Raw genomic sequence first — 15,822 nt, forward strand, 5'->3', positions numbered from 1 at the left:
TGATGACATTTTACTAACATTGACTTGAAGAATGATCCTGTGTTATTTATTCCCATTTATCATAACATCCTACTTCTGATCCCCACCCTCGACCAGTAGCTGTTTTAATTTTTTCAATGTGTATCCTTCTGTTTGCATGAATTCTTGAAAAACGCATATTGATGCACATACTGTATATTGTGCTGGAAGTCTGCTTTTTTTTTTTTTTTCTGATTTTCCAGTGCTATTTGTAAGAGCCATCCATGTTGTTCCATGGATTCTAGGTTTGTTTTTTTTTCCCCAATCCGTTGTTCAGAGCTTCTGAACCACTGATCTGTTTGTCTGTCCTTGTACTGATCCTACATTGCTTTATTTGCAAGGCTTTGTAGAATGCCTCAGTATCTTAGAAGGCAATTCCTCCCCACCTCTTTTCACTCTTCACTTCAAGATGGACTTAATTATTTATGGATAGCTATTCTTTAATAGAAACTGTATAACAAGTTTAACATCTTTCTCAAAAAATTCAACTGGCTTCTTTTGAGAGGAATACATTGAATGTATAGATTAAATCTGGGAAAGAATTAACATCTAGTCCTGAAGAGGGCTCATTAGAGACTCTTGAGTTCCTACCTATGGGAATTCCTCCTTCTTTTCCCCAACAGTATGGCTGCCATTCTGAGGCTAAATTACACCTCAGTGACTGAATTCATCCTCATCGGCTTCTCCACCTTCCCCCACCTTCAGCTGATGTTCTTCCTGCTGTTCCTGCTGATGTACCTGTTCACGCTGCTGGGGAACCTGCTCATCATGGGCACCATCTGGAGGGAGCACAGCCTCCACACACCCATGTACCTCTTCCTGTGTGCCCTCTCTATCTCCGAGGTCCTCTACACCTTCGCCATCATCCCTCGCATGCTGGCCGACCTGCTCTCCACCGACCGCTCCATCTCCTTTGTGGCCTGTGCCAGCCAGATGTTCTTCTCCTTCACGCCCGGCTTCACCCACTCCTTCCTGCTCACCGTCATGGGCTACGACCGCTACGTGGCCATCTGCCATCCCCTGCGCTACAACGTGCTCATGAGCCCCCGAGGCTGCGCCTGCCTGGTGGCCTGGTCCTGGGCTGGAGGCTTAGTCGTTGGGCTAGTGGTGACATCTTCCATTTTCCAACTCACTTTCTGTGGGTCTAATGAGATTCACTATTTTGGCTGCCATGTGCCACCTCTTCTGAAGTTGGCCTGTGGAACTGAAGTGCAAGTAGTGGCCAATGGCGTGGGCCTGGTGTGTATCGCTGCCCTGCTGGGCTGTGGTCTCCTCATCCTCTTGTCTTACGCCTTCATCGTGGCCGCCATCTTGAGGATCCCCTCAGCCGAGGGCCGGCACAAAGCCTTCTCCACGTGTGCGTCCCACCTCACCGTGGTGGTCGTGCACTACGGCTTTGCCTCTGTCATCTACCTCAAGCCCAAGGGTCCCCAGTCTCTGGAAGGAGACACGCTGATGGGCATCACCTACACGGTCCTCACTCCCTTCCTGAGCCCCATCATCTTCAGTCTCAGGAACAAGGAGCTGAAGATCGCCATGAAGAAGACCTTCCTCAGCAAGCTCTACACCTCCAGCATCTGAGTGGCTGCGGTGGTTTCAGATTATGGTAGAAGGAAGACCACACCCTCATCTATACAATGGGGTTAATCAAAGCTATCTTGTAAGATTGGTGTAAAGATTTGTGTGTGTGTGTGTGTGTATGACACTTATCACATAGTAGGTGTTCAATAAATGTTAATCTTTTTTCCTTTTTCCTCTCATTGTCTGTGTGTCTCACATTAGCTTCAATTTTTAAAAAAGATTTATTTATTTATCTTTGACTGCATGGGGTCTTCATTGCTGTGTGCAGGTTTTCTCTACTCGTGGCGCGAGTAGGGACTACTCTCTAGCTGCGGTACACAGGCTTTTCATTGCAGGGGTTTCCCTTGCTGCAGAGCATGGGCTCTAGAGTGTGCGGCTTCAGTAATTTTGGCTTGCGGGCTCAGTAGTTGTGGCACATGGGCTTAACTGCCTTGTGGCATGTCGGATCTTCCCAGACCAGGGGTCAAACGCATGTCCCCTACATTGCAAGGTGGATTCTTAACCACTGGACCACCAGGGAAGCCCCTAGTTTCAATTTTTAACCAAATAACTTTGTTGAAATATAATTCATGTTCCATAAAATTCACTTATTAAAGTACTTGCATAAGGACACACAGAACCTCACTCCCACTCCAACAGTATTAAGGAACCTGAAAAAAATTTTTTCATTCAATTTGATAAACAAAAATTGAACTTCACAGTTACCTTCATTTACTGTCATTTTTCTAAAATAACTAGTTAAACAGATATTTGAGAGCCTCTATATGCTGTTGGCTTCCCAGGTGGCACTAGTGGTAAAGAACCCTGCGGCCAATGTAGGAGACATAAGAGACGCAGTTTTGATCCCTGGGTTGGGAAGATCTTCTGGAGAAGAGCATGGTGAGCTATTCCAATATTCTTGCTGGGAGAATCCCCATGGACAGAGGAGTCTGGTGGGGTACAGTTCATAGGGTCACAAAGAGTCGGACACAACTGAAGCATGCACACACTCACCATAGGCTGTGAACGAATACCATGGTGGACATGGACTGGGTGTCCCTGACCTCCCCAGAGCAACATTCTACTGGGCAGAGACAGACAATATCCAATAAACTAACATGCCAATAATAAGCCAATCTAATATGTTAGGTTGTAATAAGTGGGAGTCAAGTAAAGCAAGTCAAGAGAGAAAGACATGGCCAAGAGCGTTCTATTAGTTTAGTACATTTAGGAAGGGGATCCACGGTATTTGAGTAGGTAAGATTCCAAGGGATTGAATTTTGAGTTGCTGTTTTCTAAGAAAAAATAGACTGTAGGAGAATGAAGTATGTATGTGTGTGTGTGTGTGCGTGTGTGTGTGTGTGTGTGTGAGAGAGAGAGAGAGAGAGAGAGAAAGGATGATAATGCCAACAAGCAATCCAATGTTTGGATACATTAAATTTGAGGTGCCTTCTAGTTATCCACTTGGAGATACTGAGTAGACAGTTGGATAGGGGTAAATATAAGAATTTGAGGATTACCTGTGTGCACAAGGTACTTAAAACCGTGATGCTGAATGGGATCCCCAGGGAGAGAGAATACTGATGAAATACAAGGATCAAATGGCTTAAATAGCTGTTTTGTGTTTCATGTATAAAGGAACCAAGATTTTGTTTAACAGTTTTTTAGTTTAAAATCTTGTGCTTTAAAATATCGTGTTGGTTTCTGCCATACGTCAACATGAATCAGCCAGAGGTATACATATGTTCCCTCATGCTTGAAGCTCCCTCCCAACTCCCACCCCATCCCACCCATCTAGGTTATCACAGAGCACCGGTTTGAGCTCCCTGAGTCATACATTAAATTCCCACTGGCTATTTATTTTACATATGGTAATGTGTCTGTTTCCATGCTACTCTCTCAATTCTTGCCATCCTTTCCTGTCCTCACTGTGTCCATGAGCCTAACAGTTCTTTATTAATGATTGCATCTAAAGTTTTCTGATCTTAAATGTCACAGCTCTGAACATCCTATTATTTAGACAGATCTAGAATGATATCTACAAAACATCCATATAATTAGGTGGAAAATGGGATGCAAGAATTAAAGCCAGGTCACCCTGACTTCAAATACAGTTTTTCACAAACCAGCCAACATTCTGGCTTGTTCAGCACAGATTACATTGGTAATTGGGCATTACAAGAAACGTCTGTTAATAAATTTTATCTTCCAAGTCCTATGTAGATGCTAGGTGTGATGGTGAGCAAGATGGACAGACTTCCTGTGTTCAGGAAACTGATAGCCTAACGAATCACAATAAGTTTGCAGAAGGCATTGGGTGCCCAACTCATGGTTGGTATCAAATCACTTTCCAGGCTCTTTTTCCATTTGGATGCCAGTAGGACCAGAGGCCAAGTTGGCCTTTAATGAACAAAATGAAAGAGCCCAGTTTGTATTCTTGCCCAGATCAGTTTTGCTGCCAAGCATGGGGAGTATCTTGGCTCAGTGTTAAAGAGTTACTCAGGAATTCCAACAAGAATAAAACTTATTTTGAAATCATGAAGTAGTCCTGAGTCTGTAGAAATGTTACATCAGTGTCCCAAGGATGCATGCTCCAGTGCATGGTGGGTTACAACTGCCCACCTGTGGTTTAAAAGGCTCTTAGGATCCTGAAGTGCTTGATTTGAAACTGAGCTAATCCTCCTTAGATGGGGGACCCACAAAACTCCTTGTGGGAAAATGGTGTGTGAGGCTTTGGGTGGAGAAGGCTGGGAATCAGAAAAGACCTACAGGAGAAGCCTGGCCCTTCCAAGTTGTGTGATCTTGGATGAGTCATGCAAGCATCTTGAACCTTGGTTTCCCCTCTGTCAGATGGAATGGATATGAGTTTATCTGCCCCGATCCCCTCACTGTGAAACTTTAATGAGACAACATATGTGAAGGGGTAACAGGAAGCCTGCAGTATATACTGCAAAGGAGGATTCTCAGGGTTCTCCAGTGTGGTTTGAAATGGTTTCCACATTCTAACAGTTTACATTAACATGAGATGTTTTACTACTCAATTTATAGAGAAAGACTGGATTCAACTTTAGGACAAATGTTGCATAGTTTCTGCTCCAACATAAATACAAATTTTTTTTTTTTTTTAAACTTTGGCTAATTTGACTAATTTATTGCTTGTGTTGTTGTGTTGTTTTTTAAGTATTTTATTTATTTATTTCATTTTTGGCTGAGTTGGGTCTTCCCTGCTTTAGGTGGGCTTTTCCTAGTTGTGTGAGAGGGGCTACTCTGGTTTATGGGCTTCTCACTGCCCACTCTCTTGATGTGGAGCATGGGCTCTAGGCATGTGGGTTTCAGTAGCTGCAACACGCTGAATCAGTAGTTGTGGCTTGCAGGTTCTAGAGTGCAGGCTTAGTATTGTGGCACACAGGCTTAGTTGCTCTGCAGCATGTGAGATCTTCCTGGACCGGGGATCAAACCCATGTGCCCTGCATTGCAAGATGGATTCTTAACCACTGGACCACCAGGCAAATCCTCTTGTGCATTTTAATTATATACGTTGTTGCATACAACAGTATCACCATAAACTAAAATCCATTAAGTATTATAAATTGCTATTTTAAAATAAATGCATCTGAAACAATTTAAATTTGTCAAGGAAACTTAAAAAAAATGAGTTATAATTGACACAAGACATCATGTAAATTTTTGGTGTCCAATGTACTGATGTGATACCGTTGCAGAAACCAGTAATTAAGAAACCAAGTGCCACACTCAGAGAGTTGGAGAAATCAGGTTTATTATGCCGGCGGGCCCAGAGGAGTTAACACTCCAAACTCTGAGCCCTGAACAAAGGGGTTGTTGAAGGTCAGCGTCTTGCAGTGGTCATGATTTAATCTTTGTAGAGGCAGCTGGCAAGGGCCAACTTTCAGTCAGCAAGGCCCTTTCATAGCCACATATTTGATCATGTTTTGAGGGCATTTCATGGTCACTGTGTCCTGCGGTGCTGGGAAGGCTCATTTTCAGGTCTAACAAAGATTCCATTGACAGGCCACTCAATGTGTTGTCACTAGACCAGGCCTTGTAAGTAGCAAAAGTCTCTGGACCATACCTGTCGTACTAGCCTCTTGGTCCAGGAAAATATTTCCTCTTGTTGCTTCTTCCCGTATCTAGAGTTACACAATTACAATTATTGATCTCATATGGAACTGCATGTCAGCAGTTTATCACAGGCTTGGTCACACATTTGGTAACATAAGAAATAATCTTCTGGAGCAAGCTACACAGAAAATAATATACCTAGCAGTTATTAGTAAGGTCACAAGCAAGAATTTAAGTCAAAAACTTTCACTGGGTTCAGTTCAGTTCAGTTGCTCAGTTGTGTCCAACTCTATGAGACCCCATGAATTGCAGCACGCCAGGCCTCCCTGTCCATCACCAACTCCCAGAGTTCACTCAAACTCACGTCCATTGAGTCGGTGATGCCATCCAGCCATCTCATCCTCTGTCATCCCCTTCTTCTCCTGCCCTCAATCCCTCCCAGCATCAGAGTCTTTTCCAATGAGTCAACTCTTCGCATGAGGTGGCCACAGTATTGGAGTTTCAGCTTTAGCATCAGTCCTTCCAAAGAACACCCAGGACTGACCTCCTTTAGAATGGACTGGTTGGATCTCCTTGCAGTCCAAGGGACTCTCAAGAGTCTTCTCCAACACCACAGTTCAACAGAATCAATTCTTCTGTGCTCAGCTTTCTTCACAGTCCAACTCTCACATCCATACATGATCGCTGGAAAAACCATAGCCTGGACTAGACGGATCTTTGTTGGCAAAGTAATGTCTCTGCTTTTGAATATGCTATCTAGGTTGGTCATAACTTTTCTTCCAAGGAGTAAGTGTCTTTTAATTTCATGGCTGCAATCACCATCTGCAGTGATTTTGGAGCCCAAAAAAATAAAGTTTGACACTGTTTCCACTGTTTCCCCATCTATTTCCCATGAAGTGATGGGACCAGATGCCATGAACTTCGTTTTCTGAATGTTGAGCTTTAAGCCAGCTTTTTCACTCTCCTCTTTCACTTTCATCAAGAGGCTTTCGAGTTCCTCTTCACTTTCTGCCATAAGGGTGGTGTCATCTGCATATCTGAGGTTATTGATATTTCTCCCGGCAATCTTGATTCCAGCTTGTGTTTCTTCCAGCCCAGCGTTTCTCGTGATGTACTCTGCATATAAGTTAAATAAGCAGGGTGACAATATATAGCCTTGATGTACTCCTTTTCCTATTTGGAACCAGTCTGTTGTTCCATGTCCAGTTCTAACTGTTGCTTCCTGACCTGCATATAGGTTTCTCAAGAGGTAGGTCAGGTGGTCTCGTATTCCCATCTCTTGAAGAATTTTCCAGAGTTTATTGTGATCCACACAGTCTAAGGCTTTGGCATAGTCAATAACGCAGAAGTAGATGTTTTTCTGGAACTCACTTGCTTTTTTGATGATCCAGCAGATGTTGGCAATTTGATCTCTGGTTCCTCTGCCTTTTCTAAAATGAACTTGAACATCTGGAAGTTCATGGTTCATGTATTGCTGAAGTCTGGTTTGGAGAATTTTGAGCATTACTTTACTAGTGTTTGAGATGAGTGCAATTGTGCAGTAGTATGAGCATTGTTTGGCATTGCCTTTGTTAGGGATTGGAATGAAAACTGCCCTTTTCCAGTCCTGTGGCCACTGCTGAGTTTTCCAAGTTTGTTGGCATATTGAGTGCAGCACTTTCACACCATCATCTTTCAGGATTTGAAATAGCTCAACTGGAATTCCATCACCTCCACTAGCCTTGTTCGTAGTAATGCTTCCTAAGGCCCACTTGACTTCACATTCCAGGATGTCTGGCTCTAGGTGAGTGATCACACCATAGTGATTATCTGGGTTGTGAAGATCTTTTTTGTAAAGTTCTTCTGTGTATTCTTGCCACCTCTTCTTAATATCTTCTGCTTCTGTTAGGTCCATACCATTTCTGTCCTTTATTGAGCCCATCTTTGCTGAAATGTTCCTTTGGTATCTCTAATTTTCTTGAAGAGATCTCTAGTCTTTCCCATTCTGTTGTTTTCCTCTATTTCTTTGCATTGATCGCTGAGGAAGGCTTTCTTATCTCTCCTTGCTATGCTTTGGAAGTCTGCATTCAGATGTTTATATCTTTCCTTTTCTGCTTTGCTTTTCACTTCTCTTCTTTTCACAGCTATTTGTAAGGCCTCCCCAGACAGCCATTTTTCTTTTTGACATTTCTTTTCCATGGGGATGGTCTTGATCCCTGTCCCCTGTACAATATCATGAACCTCTGTCCATAGTTCATCAGGCACTCTATCTATCAGATCTAGTCCCTTAAATCTATTTCTCACTTCCACTGTATAATCATGAGGAATTTGATTTAGGTCATACCTGAATGGTCTAGTGGTTTTCCCTACTTTCTTCAATTTAAGTTTGAATTTGGCAATAAGGAATTTATGATCTGAGCCACAGTCAGCTCCCAGTCTTATAGCCTGGTATACCCTAGGTCATCTGACTCAGTTAAATGATTATAGCCAAGTGTTCATCTCCTGGTTGTATATCATGGAGCATCAGACCTTTATCCAGAGATTGGTTACTGAGATAAGCTTTAGAAACAATCTTAGAGTGTCTTTTTAATAACTTAAACATTTTAACAATTTAACAAGGAACTGTCTCAGAAGTGAGTCTTAGTAAGCACAGACCTTAATCAACAAAACTAGAACTTAATATTCAGTGAAACAAAAGTTTTTTCTTCTTGGAGAACTCACTGTGAGGGCATTAACACTGTAGCCAGGGAAGGCTTTAACCCGTCAAATAAAAATGAGGTCCGTCAGGGAGCTGGGAAAAGCCAAGTGGCTGTCTTGGATTTCCCATAGCCCTGGCTCTTTGATTTTCAGCTGTTGTTTACCCATTTTTAATTTCCTGATTTAGGAGCAGACTATTGCCATGTTTTAAGGACATTAGGACAGCAAAAGTCTAACCATGAGGGGTTATATTTTGTAGAAGCAAAATGAGCTTTGTCTACATGTACTATATTCTAAATTAATGTTTATTTACTTTACCAAAGTAACAAAGATTTTAAAAACAAATGTAAATCACTTAAAGGCAAAGAAATTCATAATCTGTTACCAAAATCTTCATTCTAAGAAAACCTGTTTCTCTAAACAGAGAGAAGACCAAATTCCAGTCTGGTACCAGCTTACCGTTAATAACAAAATTTGTTTATCTGTTTAATCTTAGAAAGTCTTTTCCATCAATCTTGAAGAACTAGCAGTATTTTTCTAAAGGCATGAGAGTAAAACCATAGAAGGCATGTTTAAAATCTGATTCTATTGCAATTGACAAAGAAACCTGGTCATTGAACACTTTAATATGACAACTAGAATTGTAATTGACTGTATTTTATCAGGGCATATCAGATATATATGAATTTCACATAATTTTAGGATATCTATATTAGTAACATCAACCATACAGTGTAACCTGAAAAGATTTATCACCCCTTCAGCAATACTTCTCATGTAATTTAACATGTCCAATGAACTAAGGTATCTTAATAGCTCTTTGGGATGTCTCAGGGACATACCTAGAAGTCAAGTTTTTAGGAAGTTTTGTCAATAAATATCAAAAGGGTTTATAACAGTCAGGTAGGATCATATAAGTTACTGTGAAATAATAGTTATTTACTTAGCCAAAGTTAATAAATGATTTCAAAGGTAAATACAGAACAGATCAATTAAGAGGTAAAGAAACTTAAATCTATTATTGAAAGCAGTTCAACATCTGAAGAAAATATGTCTTCTTAATAGAAAGGCCGAATTTAGCTTTTTGCACCAACTTACTTTAAACTCATTTAGGCAAACTTAATTAAATTTATTTTAAACTTAGTCAGTCCTAACCATGCACAAAACTTTTTTCAGGGTCCACTTTCCACAAATCTTCTTATCACTTTTTGTAACAGCCACCTGTAAGTCAGACCTAGTTTCTTTCCCTTCATAAAATGTGATTTTATTTTTTATACCTTCTTTATTAAAAACATACATCCTACTTTCCTTATTAGATTAGCGAACAAATATTAATACTAGATATTTAATATTGAATATTTCCCAGTTCACATGAATCTGAAATTTATTTAGGCTAATTTTTTCTTGTATTTAGAATTGTTGGATTTGTAAGCACTTACTTTTCTTTAGGCCAATTAAATTAGAACTCATTTACAACTTCAATAATATTATCAGAAAAAAAACAAAAGACATACACTGAGACATACATAAATCCATACAGACAGACAGCAATCTTATAGTTTTCTGTTTGAGATTTAAAATATCTCTTTAACAAACCCCCCCCACCCCCTTTTTCTTTTCTTTGCTTGAAGTTCTAATTTGCCCAAGGCTGAGGTCTCAGGCAAAGTTGGCTGTGTGTTTCAAGGACATGGAAAGGGTTAACTTCAAGCTTTCCTCTAGGCAGGCCTTTCAATAAGCTGAAAGTGAAAGTGAAGTCGCTCAACCATGTCCGATTCTTTGTGACCCCATGGATACCAGGCTCCTCCGCCCATGGGATTCTTCAGGCAAGAATACTGGAATGGGTTGCCATTCAATAAGCTAGTTGTTTTTAATCGCATGTGCAAAAAGAATTGGTTTTACAGTTTCCAAAAAGAAAAGAAGTTTCTCTCACTCTGTTATCAGCAATCACGCACTCACAATCATTCAGAGGCTATCACAATGCCTCCCTTCTCCAGGGTCCTTGGGTTTCCTTAACTGTTGCTCCCTTCCTGGGAGCTCCACGGAGGTGATCAGTCTCCTCTTCTACCCGTTGGAGTAGGATCTGACTGGGGACTGGCCCAGGGCCTTACCTGATCCTGTGGCCATTCCTGGTGAGTTGGTCCAGGGGCATGGGCGTCCAGAGAGTTGGGACACCAGTCCGGAAGAGAATCCAGAATACTGTCAGGTGGCATGCCTCCTTGTTTGTCTTGGGGCTCCTTGCTCCAGCCCAGCTGAGCCACCAGAGTGGTGGCTCAAGGGGCTGATGTGGTTGGAATTTCACTGGGGCCTCCAGAAGTGTTGCAAAAACCGGTACTTGGGAAACCACTCACCACACTTGGAGAGTTGGAGAACTCAGGTTTATTACACTGGCAGGCCCAGAGGAGTTAACACTCCAAGCTCTGAGTTTCTATAGAGAGACTAGAGTGGGCAACACTGGCTGTTAATAGGCTGATTTAAACTAAAGGGTTTCACGTCCATGGGAACAGCAGTCAAGATGGGGAAGGGGATGCATGACCTTTACACCAACAGGCATGATTAGGCAGGTTTGCAGGGGCTATGCAATTTCAAAGAGCAGGACAAGGGTGAGTGAGATAAGCTCCAGTTCCTAGTATTTTGAGTCCCCATTTTCTGAGACTACGTGACCTACGTGATCCAGACTTTGCAAGGAGCAAGCTGAGTTACAGAGGCAGAACGAGCAGGAGGTTCTGTAAAATTTTAACTTTTCCTCTTCAATACATTGATGTTGCAATATGATTAGCACTTCACGTTAACTCACACCTCTGTTGTGTGTGTGTGGTGGGAACAATTAAGACGTAGTGCTTTATCAGCTATGAAATTTATAATAGAGTATTATTGTCTATAATTACTTGCTCTGCATTAGACCTGAAGGTTTTATTTATCTACTGTTTACAAATTTGTGCCCTTAAAATAATTTCCTTGGGACTTCCCTGGTGGTCCAGTGGCTAAGACTCCACACTCTCAGTGCAGGGGGCCCAGTTTCGATCTTGGTCAGGGAACTAGATCCTATATGCCCCAACTTAAAGATTCTGTTTGCTGCAACTAAGACCTAGAGCAGCCAAATAAATAAATATTTTTAAAAAACCCAAAAAATATCTCTTCAATTCCTCCGCCCCTCAGTTCCTGCACTTGTCGACTAAAAAAACATGCAACTTGAGAGTTGCAAGTTAAGTTTTATTTGGGCAAAATGAGGACAGCAGCATGGGAGGCAGCATCTCATAGCTCTGAGAGACTGCTCCAAAGCAGCAGTGGGGGAAAGTCAATATATAAGGTTTAGGTGAAGGGGGAGTTCAATGCCATGAAGCACTCATTTTACAAAAGGTTTTTGTTAGTCATGAGGATCTGATGTCACCATGAAGGAATTTAGTACTTCTCTAGATATGAGGAGATAGAAGGATTGAGATTGTAAAATCTGTTCCTAAAAACATCCAACTATCTAAAGACCTGTCCCACCAGATTCCCTGGAGCACAGAGCGCCTCACTCCACCCTGAACCCCCTCAGGGGTTGTTGAAGGTCAACAGGTATAGCAGCATGGGGTTCCATCTCCCTAGAGGCAGATGGCAAATGCCTTTGTTGTTCAGTCATTGGCAATGTTCTTGGTAAGTGCCAATTTGTAGTTGACACACTTATTATTGTGGTTTGACAAAGAGTTACCTTCTGGCCCATGTACCATGTCACTCTCTAACACAGCAGGGGGTTTCTCATGGTGGGTCTTCCTTTCTTGACCCAACTATAGAGACTTCTCTGTATCTCTGCAAGTGTTCACGATTTACTCTTGAAATGTGGGGGTTTCCTCAACGTTTTCTGAGTCTGCTTATTACTGTTTTCAGCTACTATTGCGCATATGTGTGCCGTACTAAAGTTTAGAGTGCTTCGCTCTCCCCTGCTGTTATCCAGCTTAGTCTTTTGTAGCCTCAAAATATCTATGTTGTAGCTACCTGTTGCTGCCTAAAGGAAGTTGGAGGCTGGATGTCTTCCATTTCTCTTTGCCATAGGGGTTTATGGTAATGGGAGCAATTAGACTACCCTGGTTTCTGGCAGGAGAATGTTGTCCCAAGGGTGAAAGAACAGAAAAAAACAAGGAGGGCCTTGGAAAGTAGAGAAGGAAAAAACTAGACCCATATTGTCCTTCCCTCACACATGTCATAACTATTAATCAATTTCAGGTCCTCCTGAGCAGTATAACCTGTGTCCCCCTCCTACTCCATATGTACTGTGCTTAGTCACATAGTCGTGTCCAACTCTTTGGGATCCTCTGTCCATGGGGATTCTCCAGGCAAGATACTGGAGTGGGTTGCCATTTCCTCCTCCAGGGGATCTTCCCAACCCAGGTATCAAACTCAGGTCTCCCACATTGCAGCAGATTCTTTACCATCTGACACACCAGGGAAGGTATTTGCCTCACTCTTCCTCTACCCAGTTTATGTATCTCATCAATCAGCAAATGATCCGCAAGACCCCTATCCCACACGTTATATCCTGGGTATAAAAATGGACCAAGGGCCTCTACTCAACGTTGGCTCTCCTTGAGCTGACCCCAAGTTCTAACAGCATCTCCACTCTAATAACCTTTTTTTCCTCTCATTCTGTCACATGTCTGAAAATTCTTTCCAACCCATGCACAGACCATGGCAGAGAAGAAAAGATTCTAGGTTTAAGGCGAACTCATATAAAGTACCCTGCAAGAGAGGAATCATTGAATTGCATTTTCTCTATGTGATCATCTCATACATCTTTCCACCCTGAATACATTTAGATAAAGGGTGTTCCTAGAATAGAGTTGCTGTGCTGTGCTTAGTTGTGTCCAACTCTTTGTGACCCCGTGGACTGTAGCCCACTAGGCTCCTCTGTCCATGGAATTTTCCAGGCAAGAGTACAGGAGTGGGTTGCCATTTCCTACTCCATGAATAGAGCTATCACCAGATATCTGCAAAGAATAGGAGCCAGGTGTGTGTGGGGGAAATGCAGAAGGGCCTTGAGATCAAAGTTCATCTTGGATCCCCTCTTTTCTTCTGGGCCCAGCAAATACTTGTTACCCAACATTTGCTTTTCCATTTTTATGTGAATTGTCCTCCTTCCCTTTGAAGTTCCAAAACCTACCCAGCACTCAAGCTCTTTACCTTGACTAAATATGGTATTAAAGTGAAGTGCTAAAGAGTTGAACATGACTGAGCTACTGAACAACAACATTTGTAGATAAAGATCAGAGAAGTTAATTCATGAATATCACACAGCAAGAAATTGGATGGGTCAGGATTTGAACTTGCATCTGTCTGATGTGAGTCATTGCCCTGAAGCATCAAGTTATCCAGGTCTTGGCTATTGATCTCTTTTTAAGAGTGTGGAGAGAAATGAACAATTCTCTTGGGCATCAGCTTGTCCCTGTTTAAAAACAAACCAGAAAAGCCCTAGAAATGGAATTGAAATGATGGAACGGGTCTCCCACAACAGGCAATTGGTAGATCCCATTTGAACCCCACCTCCAGCCCCACCCCCTAGTTCTCATCAACGAAGGCACTTGGGTATCCTTTCTGCAGGGAACAAAGAGAGGAAAACACTGCTCTGCACAGCCTACGAAATCTACTATGGCATAACATTCCCTGGGCTCCAATTACAAATTTCATTAGTAAGTAAGCCAAGGGATATTCTGTGACCTCCTGGGGACTCATTGAAAGTTGACACACAATTCCCATTCCCATTTCACCTGTTGAAAAATATTTTAAAGTCCCTAACATTCAGGCACTGAGCTGACACAGATGGATGCATAGATCAGAGAGCCAAGGTGCAGACAAGGCCACAGGCCATTCCACTCTAGGGAATGATCCCCAATAGTTTTCCTGCTTACTTTTAAGCCCAAACTTGATTGGCAGCCAAGAGATTTAATTGGGAATTGAAGATGACCTTCTCTTACCCAAGGCACAGAAATTCCAGAGCTCCAGACAAATGCTCCAACGTACACCATGGTACCCTGAGCTGCGAACACAAGGTTCACAAAGCAGTTAGTGTCGTATACCCCTGGGAGCTACAGCTTCTACTTCCTCATAATAATGTTTACTGCACTTTTTGATATAATTCTTGTTCAACACCTCCCCTCTTCCCTGTTACTCTGGCCAGGTCCAAAAGGGTAGGACCATCTAGACTTGCTCATCGTTGTGTTTCACAGGCTGACAATTAACAGGTGCTCAGTAGTACTTGCTAAAGAAACAAGCAAATAACTCTTTCATATAGACCTATGGAAGTTCGTGAGCTGCAAAATCCTTCTGAAATGTAAATGGCCATCCCCTAAGTTCTCTGAGGTTCATTTTCAGGTGTGGTGGGCCTTCCAGGAACCCACCCGCCCTTGTGTGTATCTAACCAGCGTCCCTGTACAAATGAGTGTTATCTAAAAGGAGTAAGTCCTTTTATTCAGACCTCTGCCAGTATCCTTAGGCCACTATGAGCCACTTCCCCTTCTTGCTGTCATCCTGTTCCTCAAATGGACACTGATTTTCCCACCTGAGGTTTTTTGTACATGCCAGTCCCTTTGCCAGTGCAGTGCCCCATTCCCTCTCCCTCTTGAGCAGAAAGTCTATTGAAATGCCACCTTCTCTGTGAAGCCTCCCCTAGCCTGCCCCACTCTCTATGGATTGGTCACTGAGTCTTCCCTCCCTCCCACTTTTCCTTCTTGTCCAAATGCAGTTATCTGTCATCTACTTTCTCTCTCTCCTGTAAGGTCCACGAGAGCAGGTATCCCTGTCCTGGTCACTGTGGTCTCCCCAGAGATGGGTTCAGATGTTCATACACATCTTTGAACACACAGTGCTGGGGCTGGACTTCCTCTGAGCTGGAGATAAGAGTTTCTCATGCACAATCTTTAGGTACTGAGGTTGGTTGTGCTTATCAAACTATCCTGCCAGGGTGACCAGTTCTGATTTTTCATAGTCCTTAAAGAGCAAATCAAGTATGAGGTTTCCTTCTTCTATCTACTATTGCACAGCCTCAGAAAAAAAAAGCATCTCCTGAGCAAGTCATAACCAAGAAATTGAAGAGCTCTTCAACTCTACTTAATGGTCTGGGTTTGGTGGGGATTTTATCCTATAAAATTATATGGTATATGTAGTATGTGCTAGATGTAAAAGGTCAGTGGGACTCAGATCTCATTTCTAAGAGGTTCTGGACAAGAGATGGAGATAGGGAGTGCCTAAGTCATTCAGATACTGCAAGACAAATGTAATACAGATGCGACAAACTCAAGATAAAAGATCCCTAAAAAGCCTCCATTGATAATTAAATTTCCAAAAAAATAAGGGTATCTTTCAGATTCATTGTTAGGAGTCAGGTTGATATACATGAGAACTGCCAGCATGGTCATTAACTCAAGGGCTTGGTACAGTGGAGGAAAGGGTGGAGAATGTTCTTCACTTTTTATAAAATTTTATTTTCAATTGGAGGATAATTGCTTTACAATATTG

At 42.2% G+C, this 15,822-nt stretch overlaps 2 protein-coding genes across 2 annotated transcripts in view; one reads left to right on the forward strand and one right to left on the reverse strand.

Moving 5' to 3' along the window:
• Positions 1 to 15,822, reverse strand: part of DDX46 (DEAD-box helicase 46) — a 63,992-nt gene that overhangs the window by 38,111 nt on the left and 10,059 nt on the right. The window contains exons 5-8 of the mRNA XM_045161883.1: positions 14,283 to 14,344; positions 1,392 to 1,542; positions 1,152 to 1,328; positions 718 to 1,094 (exon numbers count right to left, since the gene is read on the reverse strand). Of these exons, the coding sequence (XP_045017818.1) occupies positions 718 to 1,094; positions 1,152 to 1,328; positions 1,392 to 1,542; positions 14,283 to 14,344 (767 nt within the window). The remainder of the gene's footprint in view (positions 1 to 717; positions 1,095 to 1,151; positions 1,329 to 1,391; positions 1,543 to 14,282; positions 14,345 to 15,822) is intronic.
• On the forward strand, positions 643 to 1,599 carry LOC102405949 (olfactory receptor 10H1-like). Its single transcript, XM_006057844.2, has one exon. The coding sequence runs from the start codon at positions 643 to 645 to the stop codon at positions 1,597 to 1,599; it is 957 nt and encodes a 318-aa protein (XP_006057906.2).

This window comes from Bubalus bubalis, chromosome 9 (genome assembly GCF_019923935.1).
Source record: "Bubalus bubalis isolate 160015118507 breed Murrah chromosome 9, NDDB_SH_1, whole genome shotgun sequence".
Taxonomy (NCBI): domain Eukaryota; kingdom Metazoa; phylum Chordata; class Mammalia; order Artiodactyla; family Bovidae; genus Bubalus; species Bubalus bubalis.